A 15,627-nucleotide genomic window follows, 5' to 3' on the forward strand; every position below is an offset into this window, starting at 1 on the left:
CTTTGGACAGGTCTGCTGCTACCCTTATGTGTCTTCCCGTGTCGAATAAGACCCGTTTGTCCCTAGCTGCTTTCAGAATCCTCTCCTTATCTTTGTAGTTTTCCAGTTTCGCTATGGCATGTCGTGGTGTTGACCTGGGTTTGTTGATTTGGAAAGGAATTCTCTGTGCCGCCAGGACTTGGATGCCCGTTTCCTTCTCCAGATGAGGGAAGCTCTCAGCTTTAAGGTGTTCTCTCACTCTTCTTCTTCTGGGACTCGTAGGATGTGGCTAATATTTCATCTCACCGAATCACGTCGGTCTCTAGTACCTGCCTTGTGATCTAGTCATTTCCTTCCTTTCCTTTCTCTGCTTCATCTTTGTCCACCATTGGATCTTCTGTTTCACCGATTCTGTCTGCTGCTTCTCCCGTCCTTGCTGTCACTGCATCTAGTTTACTTTGTATCTCCTTTACACCATTTCATTTTCCGCGTTCATCGTGACGATTCCTTAGGTCCTTGATCTCTGAAGCAGTAGATTGTCTGCTGTCTTCTGTGCGTGGTTTCAAGCGCAACTATGCGTCTTATGAGTGTCATTCCAAAAATGTGCTCACATATATTGTTTCTGTCTCTTTTGAGCCCTTCTCTGGCTGTCCTTTCTTCCCGGAATTTTTTTTTGAGGAGAATTCTTCGATTTCGTCGTTTTGGCTAGATTCCTGCCCTTTATGTGTGTTAAAAGCTTGTTCTGTGTCCCACACCTGCGAGTACTACTATATTAAAGAGAGCTCCTACACTGTCCAGGGCCTGGCAGTTGAACAACTGTTTTTTGGAGTGAGTTGTGTGCACTCTTTCGGTGTGTCTTTGGCTACTGTTCTCGCTACTTGGAGTGGCGGTTTGGGCCTTCCACCAGGTGTGCTTTGATTTGTTGGTTGAAGTAATCCTGGAAAGAAGGAGAAGAAGGGGGTGAAGTATCCTTAGCCCAAACGAAAAGAGAAATGAGTGGAGTGGAAAAAAAGACCAGGCAGTGACTCAAAGGAGCTATAGGGCTTAATCCAGAAAGAGAGGGAGGAAAATCAAGAAGGAGATCTAGAAAAGTATAGAGAAAATGCGCAATCCAACACACAAAGAACCAGAACAGAGGAGCAAAGGAAAAAAAATATATAGATATATCTATATGTATCTATGTATAGATATATAGGTATATATTAAGATATATAGATAAATGTAGATATATAATTAGCTTTGACCCACGTCAACTCGAGACTACTCGGCTGTTTCCAAAGGGAGACGAGGAAAGAGGAGATAGAAAGAGGAAAAAGGGAAAAGAGAAGAAAGGGAAAGCAAAGGAAAGAAAAGATGTGCACCTGGGTGGGTCAGTTGGTGAAGCGTCTGACTCTTGAATTTGGCTCACGTCACGTTTTGCTGTATGTGGGTTCTTAACCCCCATCAGGCTCTGCAGTGAGAGCATGATCTTGCTTGGATTCTTTCTCCTTCCCTCTGTCTGCACCTCTCCTGCTTGATCACTCACTTTCTCTCTCAAAATAAAGAAGTAAACATTAAGGTAGAGAAGAAAAAGATAAAAAGAATAGTAATTCAAATGAGAACGAACAAACAAAGTTAGAAAACCCGAGGAGAGTTGTCCACTGGTGTCTGTGACAGGTGGTTGTGCTGGTCTACGGGAGGGGCTGTCTGGTCCCATCAGTGTCAGTCTCACTCCAAAAGAGAGCAGTTATGAGGCACAAAGAGGCAGGGTTTTGTGTAATGGGCCTGCCTCCACTGAGGCTCACTGTCCATTCCCTGAATCCCCACGATGTTGGTCATGGAGAGAGAAATGGCGACACCCCAATCTCTCCTGCCCACACGAGGTGTCTCAAAGCTCACTGTTTAGGTCGTCCTCACAGAATATCCTGGGGGCCCGGCTTGCCTTGCTGCAAATTCTCTTGTGCTCCCTGAGCACTGAGCTGGGATTCAAAACCCTATAGGATCCCGCTTTACTCAGACCTGCTTTTGGAGTTGGACCACTGTGCCCAGTTGACAAAGGGCCTCTGGCTCATGCCTGCAGAGTCTTTTTCCCTTGGGCAGGGCAATACCTCCCCTTTACACCATACTCAAGGTGTTCTCTCTCAGTGTTTCACTGAGAGCCTAGGGGCGGCTCCCTCCCCACCAGGCATGGGAGGTGTCAGCTCTTTTCTAGAGAAAGTCTGGCAACCTTGAAAATCTGTGTTTTAGCTTCTAAGGCTGTTTTGCAAAGTAGAATTGGCTCTCTGGACCTCTCCTTGGTCTGTGTTCCGGACAGGTTTTCTCATATCCAAATGCACTTCCCACAGCCTCTCTCTCTACCTTCCTTTCGTTTCTCCACCAAAGGGCTTCCCCCACTCCATGCCTGTGTGGACCAATTTATTTCTCCCAATCCGCATACACACCCTTCTGTCCTGCCATGCTTTGTCTTTGCAATTGTGGAGATTTTTCTGTCCCTCTGCAGCCTGTATTCCTGGTATTCCAAGTGTTGTGACCTCAATACTGTTGTGTTTGAGGGTCAAGGGAAATTCTGATAACTCTCCTCTGCCATCTTTCCTCCTCCCGCCTCCTTTTATTTTCCTTTTCACAATTTTATACTTCTGTGTAGGTTTGCATTATTATATCAGTTTAATATGTTTTATAAATATTTATGATGGGCTTTTCTTACAGGAAATGTATTGATCTGAATTTCCTTTTTTTTCCTTTTTTTAAAGTTTATTCATTTATTATTTGTAGAGAGAGACAGAGAGAGCTTAAGTGGGGAGGGGAAAAGAGACAGAGGGAGAGAGAGAAAATCCCAAGCAGACCCTGCACTGTCAGTGCAAAACCAGATGTGGGGCTTGAACCCATGAACTGCAAGATCATGACCTGAGCCAAAATCAAGGGTCAGTTGCTAACTGAATGAGGCATTCAGGCGGCCCTAACATTTTCTTTGGAAGTCCCCTGGGTACTTTTAATTTAATATGCCTTAGTTTAAACACATTGTTTCTGACCCATTTCCTTTTCTCTTCCCTGACTCTTTTTAATCTGCTCTGTCATTTGTATTCCCTAGCCTAATAAATAGCAGCCCTGGAACAGGAAACGTCCTGGACTCCGAACTTCCCTGAAATCACCGCATCCAGCCACTCACCACATTCGATATTTTGTACCTGCTTACCATTTTTCATATGTTATTCATGTAATTCACTCGCTCAACTATAATTTTGCAGTACTCTTCTGGTTTTGCTTCCTTTACATTCATCCTACATTGCTGCCAGAGTGACCTTTCTAAAATATACTTGTGACGATGTCATTCCTCTGCTTATTCAATGGATCCCCATTACCTGAAGGGGAAAATTCACGTGCTAGCATAATACTGCTCTTTTTTTTTCTTTTTTGGTTTCGTCCTGATGTTCTAGTAATATCTGTCTATCTATCCCATTCCCAAGAACTCTGTTCCAGTTTTGCCATATTGCATAGGTGTTGTCACTTATTATATTATTTCATACTTGATTCTTTTGCCATTATAGAATGCCCTTCACACCCTCCCTGTGCACTTTGTGTGTCTTTTAAGATACAGCCCTATCTTCCCAGCGTTTGCTGAGCTTCCCAAATGTAAGTCTTTTCTCCTTTGTGCATTCACTGTACGTTATTCGCTTCCCTTGCAGAACTAGTGGATGTTATTTTTCTGTCCTTACCTGTTTTCATGCATCTCTACTGCTACTAGCATATAGAACAGACTCTGTCTTTTATTTATATTTCCAGCTCTTCCCCAGATCGTGGCTATGACTTGACAGATACAGTATGTGCTTGTCTTTTTGAGTGGGTGAGTGCGTGACCAAATGAATCAATGTGATATTTTTCTGAAGTTGGGTTTTTGTTTTGTGCTGTTTTTCTAGGAAGGAACTTCAAAGGCAGCAATGGAAGCAAATGAAGATGGTGTTGGTATTATTGAAAATGTGAAGCCAGAGCAAGCAGTTAATGACAGTTTGACTTCTGCTGGTGGAGTGCATAAAAATTACAGAAGTGGTAAGCTAGTGAATCTCTGTGAGTTGTTTTTCTATGATTAAATGCTAGTATGAAAAAAAATCTGGAAGTATGTAGATCCAAATATATTATCCTTTTTTCGTGAAGGTATTTTTCTGTTGCTATCTTTCTTTAGAAGTATCCCAAGTACTACCCCCTTTTACTTCCGGAAAATCGTGAACCCCCTGAACATCTTTTCTGCTATTGCTTTTATTTTATTGAAATATTCATGAATGCAGATAGACTTGTGTGTGTGTTTAAAATTCATAGTAACACATGTTTTCATTAATTTATCTGTGACCCTATTCTGTAGATATCATGTCAGCATTAAAATTAGGAGAAGAGGGAGATGTAGAACCACCTTCTCTTCCTGAGGTACTGTCTTCTTCTTATTTTTAAGTATAGGCATGGAGTGATGTTAAAACATCCAAGAGATGCGTTGACTTTGCCTTTTGAATGATTAAAATAACATCGCAGTCATACTTGTAGTAATATAAGTAAAGTAATGATGACCTATTCTAAGGTGACAACTAGGGAAGGAGGTAAAAAAGTCCTGATCTCTTAGGCCCAGGTAGCTGCTGCATAATGCTACAAGCGCTGTATTTGAAATCAAAGACATGCTAGCATCTTGGGTCCGTCGCTTCCTAGCTGTGGGATCTTGGAAAACTTGCCTCAAGGTCAATGACCTCGTTCCTAAAAATGGCACCAATACCCATCTCTTGGTTATGCATAATGAACAAATGTGGCAACGTTTTGTAACTTGTAAAGGGTGCTATAGAAACAGAAGACAAAATGATCACAGTGGCTTTTAGTGACTTACTAACTATTGAGGATACTTTGGTGAATGTTTGTTTATTGTTGAGAGTGGGGTGGGGGGACAGACGATCCGAAGCAGCTCTGCACTGAGAGCAAGGAGCCCAATGCAGGATTTGAACTCATGAACTGTGAGAACATGAGCTGAGCCAAAGTTGGGCGCTTAATCGACTAAGTCACCCAGGCCCCCCAAGAATATTTGTTTTAAATGTGAAGATGTCTGAATGCCAATAAAATGGTCATAGGGTCCAGAAAAGAATGAGAAATTAGGAATGGGTTTTTGATTTTCTAACTTGGCACTATGTTAAGTTCTGGTAATCTCTTAGGGGATACATCATATAGGTATACAGTTGACCCTTGAACCAGGTGAGTTTGTACTGTGGGAGTCCACTTACACACAGATATTTTTCAATAAATAGAGTACCATTCTGTAAATGTATTTTCTGTTCTTTATGGTTTCTTTTTCTATTAATTCTTTGTTTTGAGAGAGAGAGTGAGTACAGAGTACGTGGGTAGGTGAGGGCAGGGTGAGAGAGAGAATCTTAAGCCGATTCACACTGCAAGCATATTTTTTCTCTTTGATATTAATTGATTTGGCTGCTAATAATTTAAAGATTTCTAATTCTCTAGTTATTAATCCTTAAAAAGTACTCAAATGCACTTTAGTGCTCATTATAAGGGATGGTAAGCTAAATAGCTTTTAAGGATAAACCTTAAACATTAAAAATCATCTAACTTATTATTTGGTCGATTTAACATCTAATGAATTGTTTAGTTCCCAAAACTGACAAGCTTAAGTTTATGAGTTCATATTTTTCTTCTGTCTTAGGCTAAGGCAAGTTAGTTTTCACTTCTTACAGGAAGTTACAATCCAGTGACTTGGGAACAGCTAAACATAGATGAAGAAAGTTAACAGTACAATTGTAATTATTTTCTCATTTTTCTTTGTCCGTACTTGATTACTTAAGGACAAGGTGTTTTTACAAACATGTATCCTGCCCGAAAAGACATGTGAAAATCAAAACAAGGAAATTAACCACCCATTTTTGCAACTGCAAAAAATGACTCAAGGACCAGCAATGAATAAGGAATGTGATAGGGAGCATGATATATCTCTATATTTAAGACATGCTTCTATGCAAAACTTTGAGTAAATGTGGATCAAATAAGGCAAATTAGACTGGAAAAATAGCTTAAAACTCATCACCAGTGAGTGAAAGCTGAAAGTTTGGTGAAATTTGTTAACAATACAGCATTCCTACTCATCTTGAAGAAGAACCACCACGGGTTCACTCTAAGGAGGAACCAACTGAAAGGAAATACCTTCGAATTGGACAAATACTGTGCTTGACTGTGAGGAAGAAGATGCATTTGGAGTGTCTGTCTCGGTAGAATTTCAGGCATTTCCTAAACAAAAAGAGCCTAGTCTTGAAAATGTCATTCTCTCTCATTCATACCTGGGTCCCCAGAATATGCTTGCCAGTCATCTTCTAAGCTTTCTTTAAATGAAAGCAAATCATCCTGGATATATAAATCAAAACCACACTGAGATACCACCTCACACCAGTCAAGAGTGGCTACATGACCAAACCAGGAGACTATGGATGCTGGGGAGGATGTGGAGAAACAAGAACCCTCTTGCACTCTTGGTGGGAATGCAAACTGGTGCAGCCACTCTGGAAAACAGTGTGGAGGTTCCTCAAAAAATGAAAAATAGACCTACCCTATGACCCAGCAATAGCACTGCTAGGAATTTACCCAAGGGATACAGGAGTGTTGATGCGTAGGGGCACTTGTACCCCAATGTTTATAGCAGCACTTTCAACAATCGCCAAATTTATGGAAAGAGTCTAAATGTCCATCACCTGACAAATGGATAAAGCAATTGTGCTTTATATACACAATGGAATGCTACTTGGCCATGAGAAAGAATGAAATATGGCCTTTTGTAGCAACGTGGATGGAACAGGAGAGTGTGATGCTAAGTGAAATAAGTAATACAGAGAAAGACAGATACCATATGTTTTCACTCTTTTGTGGATCCTGAGAAACTTAACAGAAGACCATGGGGGAGGCGAAATGAAAAAAACAAACAAACAAAAAAAAAAACCTTTGAGAGGGAGAGAGCCAAACCATAAGAGACTCTTACAAACTGAGGATAAATTGATCATTGATGGGGGATGGGAGGGAGGGGATGCTGTGTAATGGGCATTGAGGAGGGCACCTGTTGGGATGAACACTGGGTGTTGTATGGAAACCAATTTGACAATAAATTTCACATTAAAGAAAGAAAGAAAGTAAATCAGACTATGAAAATGAGAACAAACCAGACATTGAGCATCTTTTTAACAACAATGAGGATTTTAAAAATGATATAGAAAATAAAAAAGCAAAGAACCCACTAGTTACATTTTAAGTGAAAGAAGGCCAAGAGAGTTTGACATGCAAATGGCAAAAAATATGGACCAAAATACCACCAATTGTATATGTGCTGCCAAAGCGAGCACGACCACCGATTGTAAATTAGACCTCAGTCTAGTGATTCAGAGAGCCTTTTTGATTTGTGGCTTGCCTGCTGCGATGTGATGAAACACATGGTTCAAACAAAAAAGGCATGATATTTCTGCTGTCACAAACATGAGAAAACAAAACCAGTACAAGACTTTTTTCCAGAAGCCATTATATGCAGATAATGACAGTACTCATAACTATAAAAGTATTGATTCTGAATTACAAATTGTGAGTTCTTCTTCAGCACCTAGTTTTCCAGCATCTTAAGTACATCTGAGTGAAGAATTACGTCAAGATATGCAAAGGTTTAAGAATGAGATAGGCATGTCACAAGTAGAGTTCCTGTCTTTGGAAAGAGAGAAAGTTCAACCTCCAAAAGAGAAGGAGGTCCGCCTTGCTGTTACTCTTGTTTTTTCGCTTTAGCAACTATCTGATCCATTCTGATTCTCCACTCAAAAGAACAAGAGTGTGCATACAATGGAATTGTCTAAATAAGTAATTGTGTCTGGAAATAGATTATTTCTGCTATCTAACAAAAAGGAGTTCAGGGAAACATTCTTATGGTTTGTTTTCCTTAAAGTTTCTGTGTCAGTCTTCCAAGTAGTATATGAACTGGGAAACTAACTTAGCTATATAAGTACCATGTGAACTCATGAACCAGAATAACCATAAAGAAACTGCTTAAAAACCATAATAATCTCCAGGTTTTTGTTTTTTAATATATTGGCTTAAATATAAATTGCATTTCCATAAACAATAAAATGAGAAAGAAGTAATAACTAAGAGAAGGAATATAAACACATGTTCCCAGCTAAAGCAATCTACTTATTGCTTCAGTATGTGTCTGTAGACTCTGGGTCTAGGGTTCTTGCTTGTCTAGCAAGACAGCAGCGGGATGCAGGATTACAATGGGAGAGACAGCTAATGTTCCGGAGAACACACGAGCCCGGATTAAGGGTCCTTGCTCTGTTTTTAATAGGATCAGAAGGCTTCCAAACATGGTGATGGACGTGCACAAAGAGACAATCAATCTGTGAACATGAACTCATGGGCATGAGGGAAAGGGGGTTTCAAGATATAGGGTGTTAGGGGTTAGGGTCAATGTAAAACAAAATCCTGGCGCCTGGCAGATGGTTGTTAACAGCTGACCTGAGGCAGCTTCTCTGTTTATCTTAGCTAGTCTAGGGGAGAAGACAGATGCTACCTCAGGATCCACAAGGCAACATTCTTTTGCTAATTAGCTCCCCTCTGGGCATCTTCACCCTGCAGCCTACAGCCTATAGCCCTATTTACCTGTTTACCTCATTTGGTCCTTCCTTCCTGTGAAAGCAGCTTTCTGCCATAGTACTAAATTGGGGAGTGTGTCCTCCTGAATATCTAATCTTGTTTACCTCTCACACCTTGGTCTTGGAGCCTTTGCCCCGCCCTCTCTATACCTAGATACCTAATATTGTTTACTCAAACTTGGGTGTGAGCATCCTATGGCTTTGTAATTTTCTATGCCTGGTTAACCCATCAGTGCAGGCTCAGGGAATTCCTAAGCTTATTCCCCACAAAAATAGGCAGTCTTGTCTGCTTTATTCACAATCTTGGAACTTACAATTTCAACATGACCCCTTTGAGGTAGGCTTAATAACAGCTATTTGTATTATCACCCCTTTTTTCATATTTTTTAATCTCATTCTCAGATGTTTCTGTTGAGTCAAACCTTCACTTTATGTTCAATAGAGTATGATACCTCTTGGCCTGTATGATTTTTACCATGTAGGTAGCATAAACCTTCAGCGAACCTTCAGTATTTAACTCCAAGGGAGAAAACTGAGTTTTGAGATATGTGGACATTAGAAATAGACAAAATCTAGAGATACCCTCCTTTAAAAGAATAAGTAGCTAATCTCCTCGTCCCCTATCAAGGTATTAATTTACTGTGCGAAAGTCACACTTTTCATGCATCTGACTAATTTAATGAATTTGTGGTCATTTCTCTGATTCAGCATTCAAGAATTGTATCGTCTTTTTGGTGCCATAAAATGCTAGGGAATGCCACTTTAGGAACTTGGGACAAATCATTTAACCTTTTTGAGTTTTACTCGCATTATCAGTAGCAAATGGGATTAAAGGTGATCATTACTTTTATACCCTGTCCCTATAAAGTTTTATGGTTATTGAATGTGAGATTCGGAGAGCATTACTAATTTCCCAGAATTCCACCCTAACGTCTGTTTCACTTTGTTCCTTTTGTGTTGTGGCAAACTTTGGTTCATAAATTTTAGGGGACACTGTCACTTTTTTTTGAGAACCTTAGGATCCAAAAGAAAAAGAATTGTAAAAGGCAGTCAGGGAAGGAATAGCTCCGTGCAGAAAGAGGAAAGCTTCCTGGTTTTGTTACAGGAGCACCTCCATGTCACATGTTTTAAATCTGGCTGTTGTGTAAAACTCAGGTGGTAAGGAAAGAAAAGGACACATTTTGTCTCTTGTCTTTTCATTTCTTTGTATCTCTTGGTCAGATGGGGTGGGGTGGGTGGGGAATTCTCAGTAGCAAAGTGTGGATATGAATAAGAGTACAAAATTAAGAAAGCCCTTTTAGAAAATTTGGTAACTTCTGCTTTTTTAAATTCCATCAGAAATGAAGGAGAGTTTATAAAAATTACTATTACTTGTAATGATAAAGTAAACACAAAATATTTTCCTCCATTGAATTTATGATAAACTAAGTGTCAACTGATAAAGTTAATGAAAAAAAACTTCTTTTTATTGACTAAAGTAACAATTACCTTTAGTATCAAGTTCCATTAAAGGTTGAAGAAAAAAAGAAGCACAGAGGAAGTGACATGGAAGTATCAGAAAACATACATGATGCTGCGGCTGCTGGATTAATTCCACAAAGACAGAATGGAAAAACTGATAACCATCAATTGCCTATTACAGAAAATAAAGAGTCTGATAGGTAAGCCTATAGCAATATTTAAATAGTAGGTAATTGTTATTTTCCTATGCAACAGTCTTTTCTAGTTTGAGCTAATCTTCATGATGAACAAATTTCGTATTTTTCGTGGAGATATTTCATCCTACGTGCTAATGAGAAAAATGTAAATACCAATGAGATACCATTTTTTGCAGTCATAGTGATAAATATTTTATTAAATAAAATAACCAAAGTTAGGAAATGTGAGGAAAATGACATTCTTAGACACTGTGGTTGGATGAAATTGGTAACTCCTTTCTGAATGGTGATTTAGCAGTGTATTTCAAAATTTCAAATATGTTGGGGCACCTGGGTGGCACAGTTGGGTAAGCATCCAACTTTGGCTCAGGTCATGATCTTGCACTTCACGAGCTTGAGCCTTGTGTCAGGCTCTGTGCTAATATCTCAGAGCCTGGAGCCTGCTTCAGATTCTGTGTCTCCCTCTTTCTCTGCCCCTCCCCTGTTTGTGATCTGTCTCTGTCACTGTCAAAAATAAATAATATAACGTGAGAAAAATATTTCAGGTAGGTCATCTCTTTATTCCAATGGTTTCATTGCCAGGAATGGGTCCTTCTGAAATACGTGACTTCTATAAGCAAGCGCGTGCGCCTGCACGTGCAAACACACACACACACACACACACACACACACTATAAGGGCATTTATTATATATTATTACATATACAAAATAGGACAGATATGTTAAGGTTACATATATATATATATATATATATATATATATATATATGTGACATGTATATGTGAAGGATATTTATTATAGCATTCCCATATCAAACATTTGGAGATAGTCTAAATGTTTATTGACTTATTTTGAGAGACAGACAGAGAATGTGCACACTCGGGAGCCCAAGCATTGAGGGGGAGCAGAGACAGAGAGGGAGAGAGAGAGAGAATCCCAAGCAGACTCCACATTAACAGTGCAGAGGCCAACACGGGGCTCAATCTCACGACCACAAGATCATGACCTGAGCCAACATCAACAGTCAGATGCTCACCAGACTGAGCCACTTAGGGACCCCAGAGATAGGCTAAATATCCATTCATTAATAAGGAAGTAACGTTTCACTTCTATAAAGTAATGGAGTATGTGACCATTTTAAAAAATGAATTTAGGTCTATGTGTACTGATGGTTTAACAAAGTATATTTAAAGCATTTGGTTTGGTTTGACGTCATGTCTTGTGCACATTTTGTTAGAATACTTTTAATATCTACTGAATTGCAAACGGAAGTTCCCTGCTACACTGGCAGTCTACCAACAAAATTGCTAGTTATTAGATTTTTGGTTTTGTTTCCCAGTGCATGAGTGCTCCAATGTTGGACCCTCAACTTAATCTGATTATTGCCAAGAGGATTCATGTGGCAACATGTCTCATATTCTATATAAACATTTCATGGCCCCTGTGCTATAAACCAAGATGCTGGTAATGCAATGAATCGTTTTTATAAAGGTGCCTTGCTTGCATGCCATTATCCTGCCTTTTTAGAGAATATATTTCAACATGAACCACACCAAATTTTTCAACAGCGCCTTCATGTTATACAATTTGTGACAATTCAGTTTACAAAGTAGGACTATTTTCTGCATTCCCAACCCCTTTTACTTCTGTTTATAAAATTTTAATATGACTCATTACTTTGGATAGTATAAAATATCCTAGAGTTGGGTGACGTTTTAAAAATGTTTGTTTGTTTTGAGAGAGAGAGAGAGAGAGAGAGAGAGAATGCACACATGAGTGGGGGAGGAGCAAAGAGAGAGGGAGAAGGAGAATCCCAAGGAGGCTCCATGCTGTCAGTGCAGAGCTCGAAGCTAGAGAACCTAGAGATCATGTCCTGAGCTGAAATCAAGAGTTGGATGCTTTGTAGACTGGGCCACCCAGGTGCTCTTAGAGTTTAATAATTTTTATCGAGCACGAAATACTGCCCTTGAAACTTCGTTTTTCTGTGTTCTTTCTAAGCATGAGAAAAATGGTAATCAGCTTATATATATCTAGAAAAAATTAAGGAGTCTTCTCAGTGTATAATTTTGTGAGTTATTTTGTACCTTGGTCTGGCATTTTAAAAAAGCAAAACAAAACAAAACAAACAAACAAACAAAAAACCTAGTGTTACATATATGCAATTTTTAAGACTTCCAAATATTACAAAAATACTACCTAATCAGTATGTAACAATTGAAGACTACAGCAATAATAGAAAATTAGACCAACCATGACCATTCCACTTAGCTATGAAATCTGTCAACAGCCTTCTTCACTCTCTGATCCTGATTTCCCTCCCTCCCATCCACTCTTGAATTCATTGTAGCAATTTTCCCTCTCACTCCTCCGGAATTGTTTTTTCTAGGTTACCACCGATTTTCACTTTAATAAATCTAAACAATTTCATACATCTCATTTTCCTTAACCTTTCAGCGATATTTGACCCAATGGAAAACTCTCTCCTCCAAAATTCTGTCTCCATGTTGCTTGTAGGCTATCACTCACTCACCTGATTTTCCCGCTGCCTTTCTAGTCTGTACACCTCAGCCTGATTTGCTTGTTTCTTCTCGTCCCCCACCTTTTACCCCATTGATGTCTTCCAGGAATTTGCCTTTGATTTTCCTTCTCTTGACTTTTACTATCTTGTATATTCTAATGATCCTCAAGTTTACATCTCCAGCCCAGATCTCTCTCCATAATTCCAGGCCCGCATATCAAACTGCCTACTTGATATCTCTTTCTGGATAGCTATTGCAAACTTAACATGTCCCAAATTGAACTCCTGATATTCTTTCTTAATATTTGCCTTTCATGTCTTTCCTAATTGACTTAATAACAGTTCTATGAGTTGCTCTGCTAAAAAAACTTGGTGTCATCTTTGACTCCTGTCTTTTTTTTTCTTTTTCTTTCACTTTTTCTTTCTCCTTTCTTTTTCTTTTTCATACACATCACATCTCATCTATCAGCAAATCTTGTCAGGTCTTCCTTCAAATATATTGAGAATCCAAACACATCTTCCATGACCAATAGACTATCACCTGTTGTTTATATTGGTGTAATAGGTAACTAAATGGTCTCCTCTTGTTTGTTTGTTTCTTCTTTTGTTTTTCCTCTGTTTCCGTTAATTCTAAACACATTGGATCTAGGAAAACATAAGTCGGATTGTGTCCTTCCTCTGCTCAAAGCCTAATTGCCTCCCATTTCACTGAGAGTACATGCCAAAACTCTTCCTAATGCCGACAAGGCCTGTATATGATCAGGTGTCTCCTTCTCTCTCTCTCTGATTTGAACTCTTTTCTACCCCTTTCATTCTGTCCAGCCATACTGATTTCTCACTACTCTTTAAGTACTTCGGACATACTTCTGTACTTGCTGTTGACTCTATCTGGAATGCTTTCCCTCAGAAACCTCATGGCTTGATTTTTCCTTTTTTGTTTGTTTTCCCTTCCAGATTTTTGCTTAAAAGTCACTTTCTCAGCAAGGCCTTTCTTGGCCATCCTGACTAGTACTTCAACTACCCTTTTCCCTATAACACATCAAAATGTGATTTCTCTGCTTTAGTTTTTCTCCTCTAATACTGTATATTTTGCCTGTGTAGCTTATTGTTATTGTATGTTTACTTCACTCATGAATAGGATTGCTATTTGCTCATTGCCATGTCCTCAGTGCCTAGAAAATGTTCTAGTCTATATAGTACTTATTCAATAATGTTTATTGAGTGAACGGAGTTTAACTTGTGTGTATAGTTTTTAACCTAATACTAGTCCCCACCTTGACAAAGTTTGGCGTGGGTTCATTCTGATAACTAAACCTGCCAGTTATATACAGTTTTTGGATTTTGGGGGGCCCAATATTGTGTTTACTTGTTATTTATTCCTTTAGTTTTATTTATGTTAGTTTTAATTATGGTGAAATGTATCAAAGGGATAGCAAACTTCCTTTATATTTATTAAGGAAACTAAAATATGGTGGCAAATTATTATAGGACTTTAAAAATTCTTGCCAAAGGATTATGAGCCCTCAATATCTGAAATAAAAGATGAAGTTGGAATTGATCACTTACAAATAAGAGCGAGCTATGCTGGTTAGGTATAGTCTTTTCTAACAGAGCAGTCTGCTCTTCTTATACAGGGTTTGGGGAGGAGTGGAGTTTAAGGATTGGGGGACTTTCAGAAAATTAAATGGTTTGTCATCATCTGAAGCACCATGCTTATTTGGGTGAGACTGTTGTGGATTGATTGGCACACTGAAGCATGTGTATTGGAGTGATTTTTATCCTTTATTGGCTGTCTTTCAGAAGGAAGGAGCTGAAATGGGTTGGTTGGTGAGTAGGGCTGGTGGGCATTGATTAACACATTTAAAACTGATTCTGGTGGCTTCTTGTTACCATGGCTACGTGTTAGCGTTTCTTTTGTTTTGTTTTGTTTTGTTTTGTTTTGTTTTGTTTTTTCTAAGTTTGAGGTGGCTTTCCCCAGATGTTTTCTACTTCAAAGTTGCTTCTATTGACTGAGTTCAAAATGAAAGCTATTTCAAATTCTATAATTACAGATTCATTTTTGAAGTTTGAGTCAAGAGGAATTGTTCGATAATTGCTTTCAGAAAGATTCTTCTTTTCTTGGATGTTATTTCTGCGAGAAAAGTTATCTGTATAACAGTTTTTTGAAAAAAAAACACAATTGTTAGTTTTGTTTTTGTTTTTGGTGCTCTTCGGGGCTCATGTATAAGTCCTAAATAATCTGCGGGAAATTTCAATATTTTTGGAAATGTACGTAGCTGTATGGTAATAATATTCTGTTGCATGCATTTAGTCCATGAAAACAATATTATAATTTTCTTTTTGGTGAATCCCCCATTTTTTTATATCAGGATTAGATATTAGGCTAAAAGTATACAAAAGTTAACAAATCATTTTTTAAATTTTTTAAAATGTTTATTCATTTGGAGAGAGACAAACTGAGAGTTGGGGAGGGGCAGGGAGAGGGGAGACAAAGATTCTGAAGCAGGCTCCAGACTCTGGGCTGTCAGCACACAGCCCGATGTGGGGCTCAAAGCCACAAACCCTTAGATCACAAACTGAGCCAAAGTCATACACTTAACATACTGAGCCATCCAGGCGCCACAAACCATTTTTTTAAACAAAAGCATATCTAATCAGATGAATGTTATTTTTGAGCGATAGATAATAACATATGAGTACTTTTGAATTTTTGAAGTTTTTCCAGATTTATGAGATATAAGTAACATACATCTGTGTAAACTGTAAGGTATACCTGTATTAATTTGATACACTTTTATATTGTCAAATGATTACCACAATAGTGTTAATACTTCCATCATG

At 38.7% G+C, this 15,627-nt stretch overlaps 1 protein-coding gene across 1 annotated transcript in view; it reads left to right on the plus strand.

Annotated features, from left to right (window-relative positions):
• LOC123595659 (ankyrin repeat domain-containing protein 26-like) overlaps positions 1–15,627 on the plus strand; it is a gene marked incomplete at its 3' end in the record, with an annotated part of 196,793 nt that overhangs the window by 111,886 nt on the left and 69,280 nt on the right. Inside the window, exons 14-16 of the mRNA XM_045473343.1 lie at positions 3,873–4,002; positions 4,313–4,374; positions 10,104–10,270. Coding sequence (XP_045329299.1) covers positions 3,873–4,002; positions 4,313–4,374; positions 10,104–10,270 — 359 coding nt within the window. The remainder of the gene's footprint in view (positions 1–3,872; positions 4,003–4,312; positions 4,375–10,103; positions 10,271–15,627) is intronic.

This window comes from Leopardus geoffroyi (genome assembly GCF_018350155.1).
Source record: "Leopardus geoffroyi isolate Oge1 chromosome C3 unlocalized genomic scaffold, O.geoffroyi_Oge1_pat1.0 chrC3_random_Un_scaffold_41, whole genome shotgun sequence".
Taxonomy (NCBI): domain Eukaryota; kingdom Metazoa; phylum Chordata; class Mammalia; order Carnivora; family Felidae; genus Leopardus; species Leopardus geoffroyi.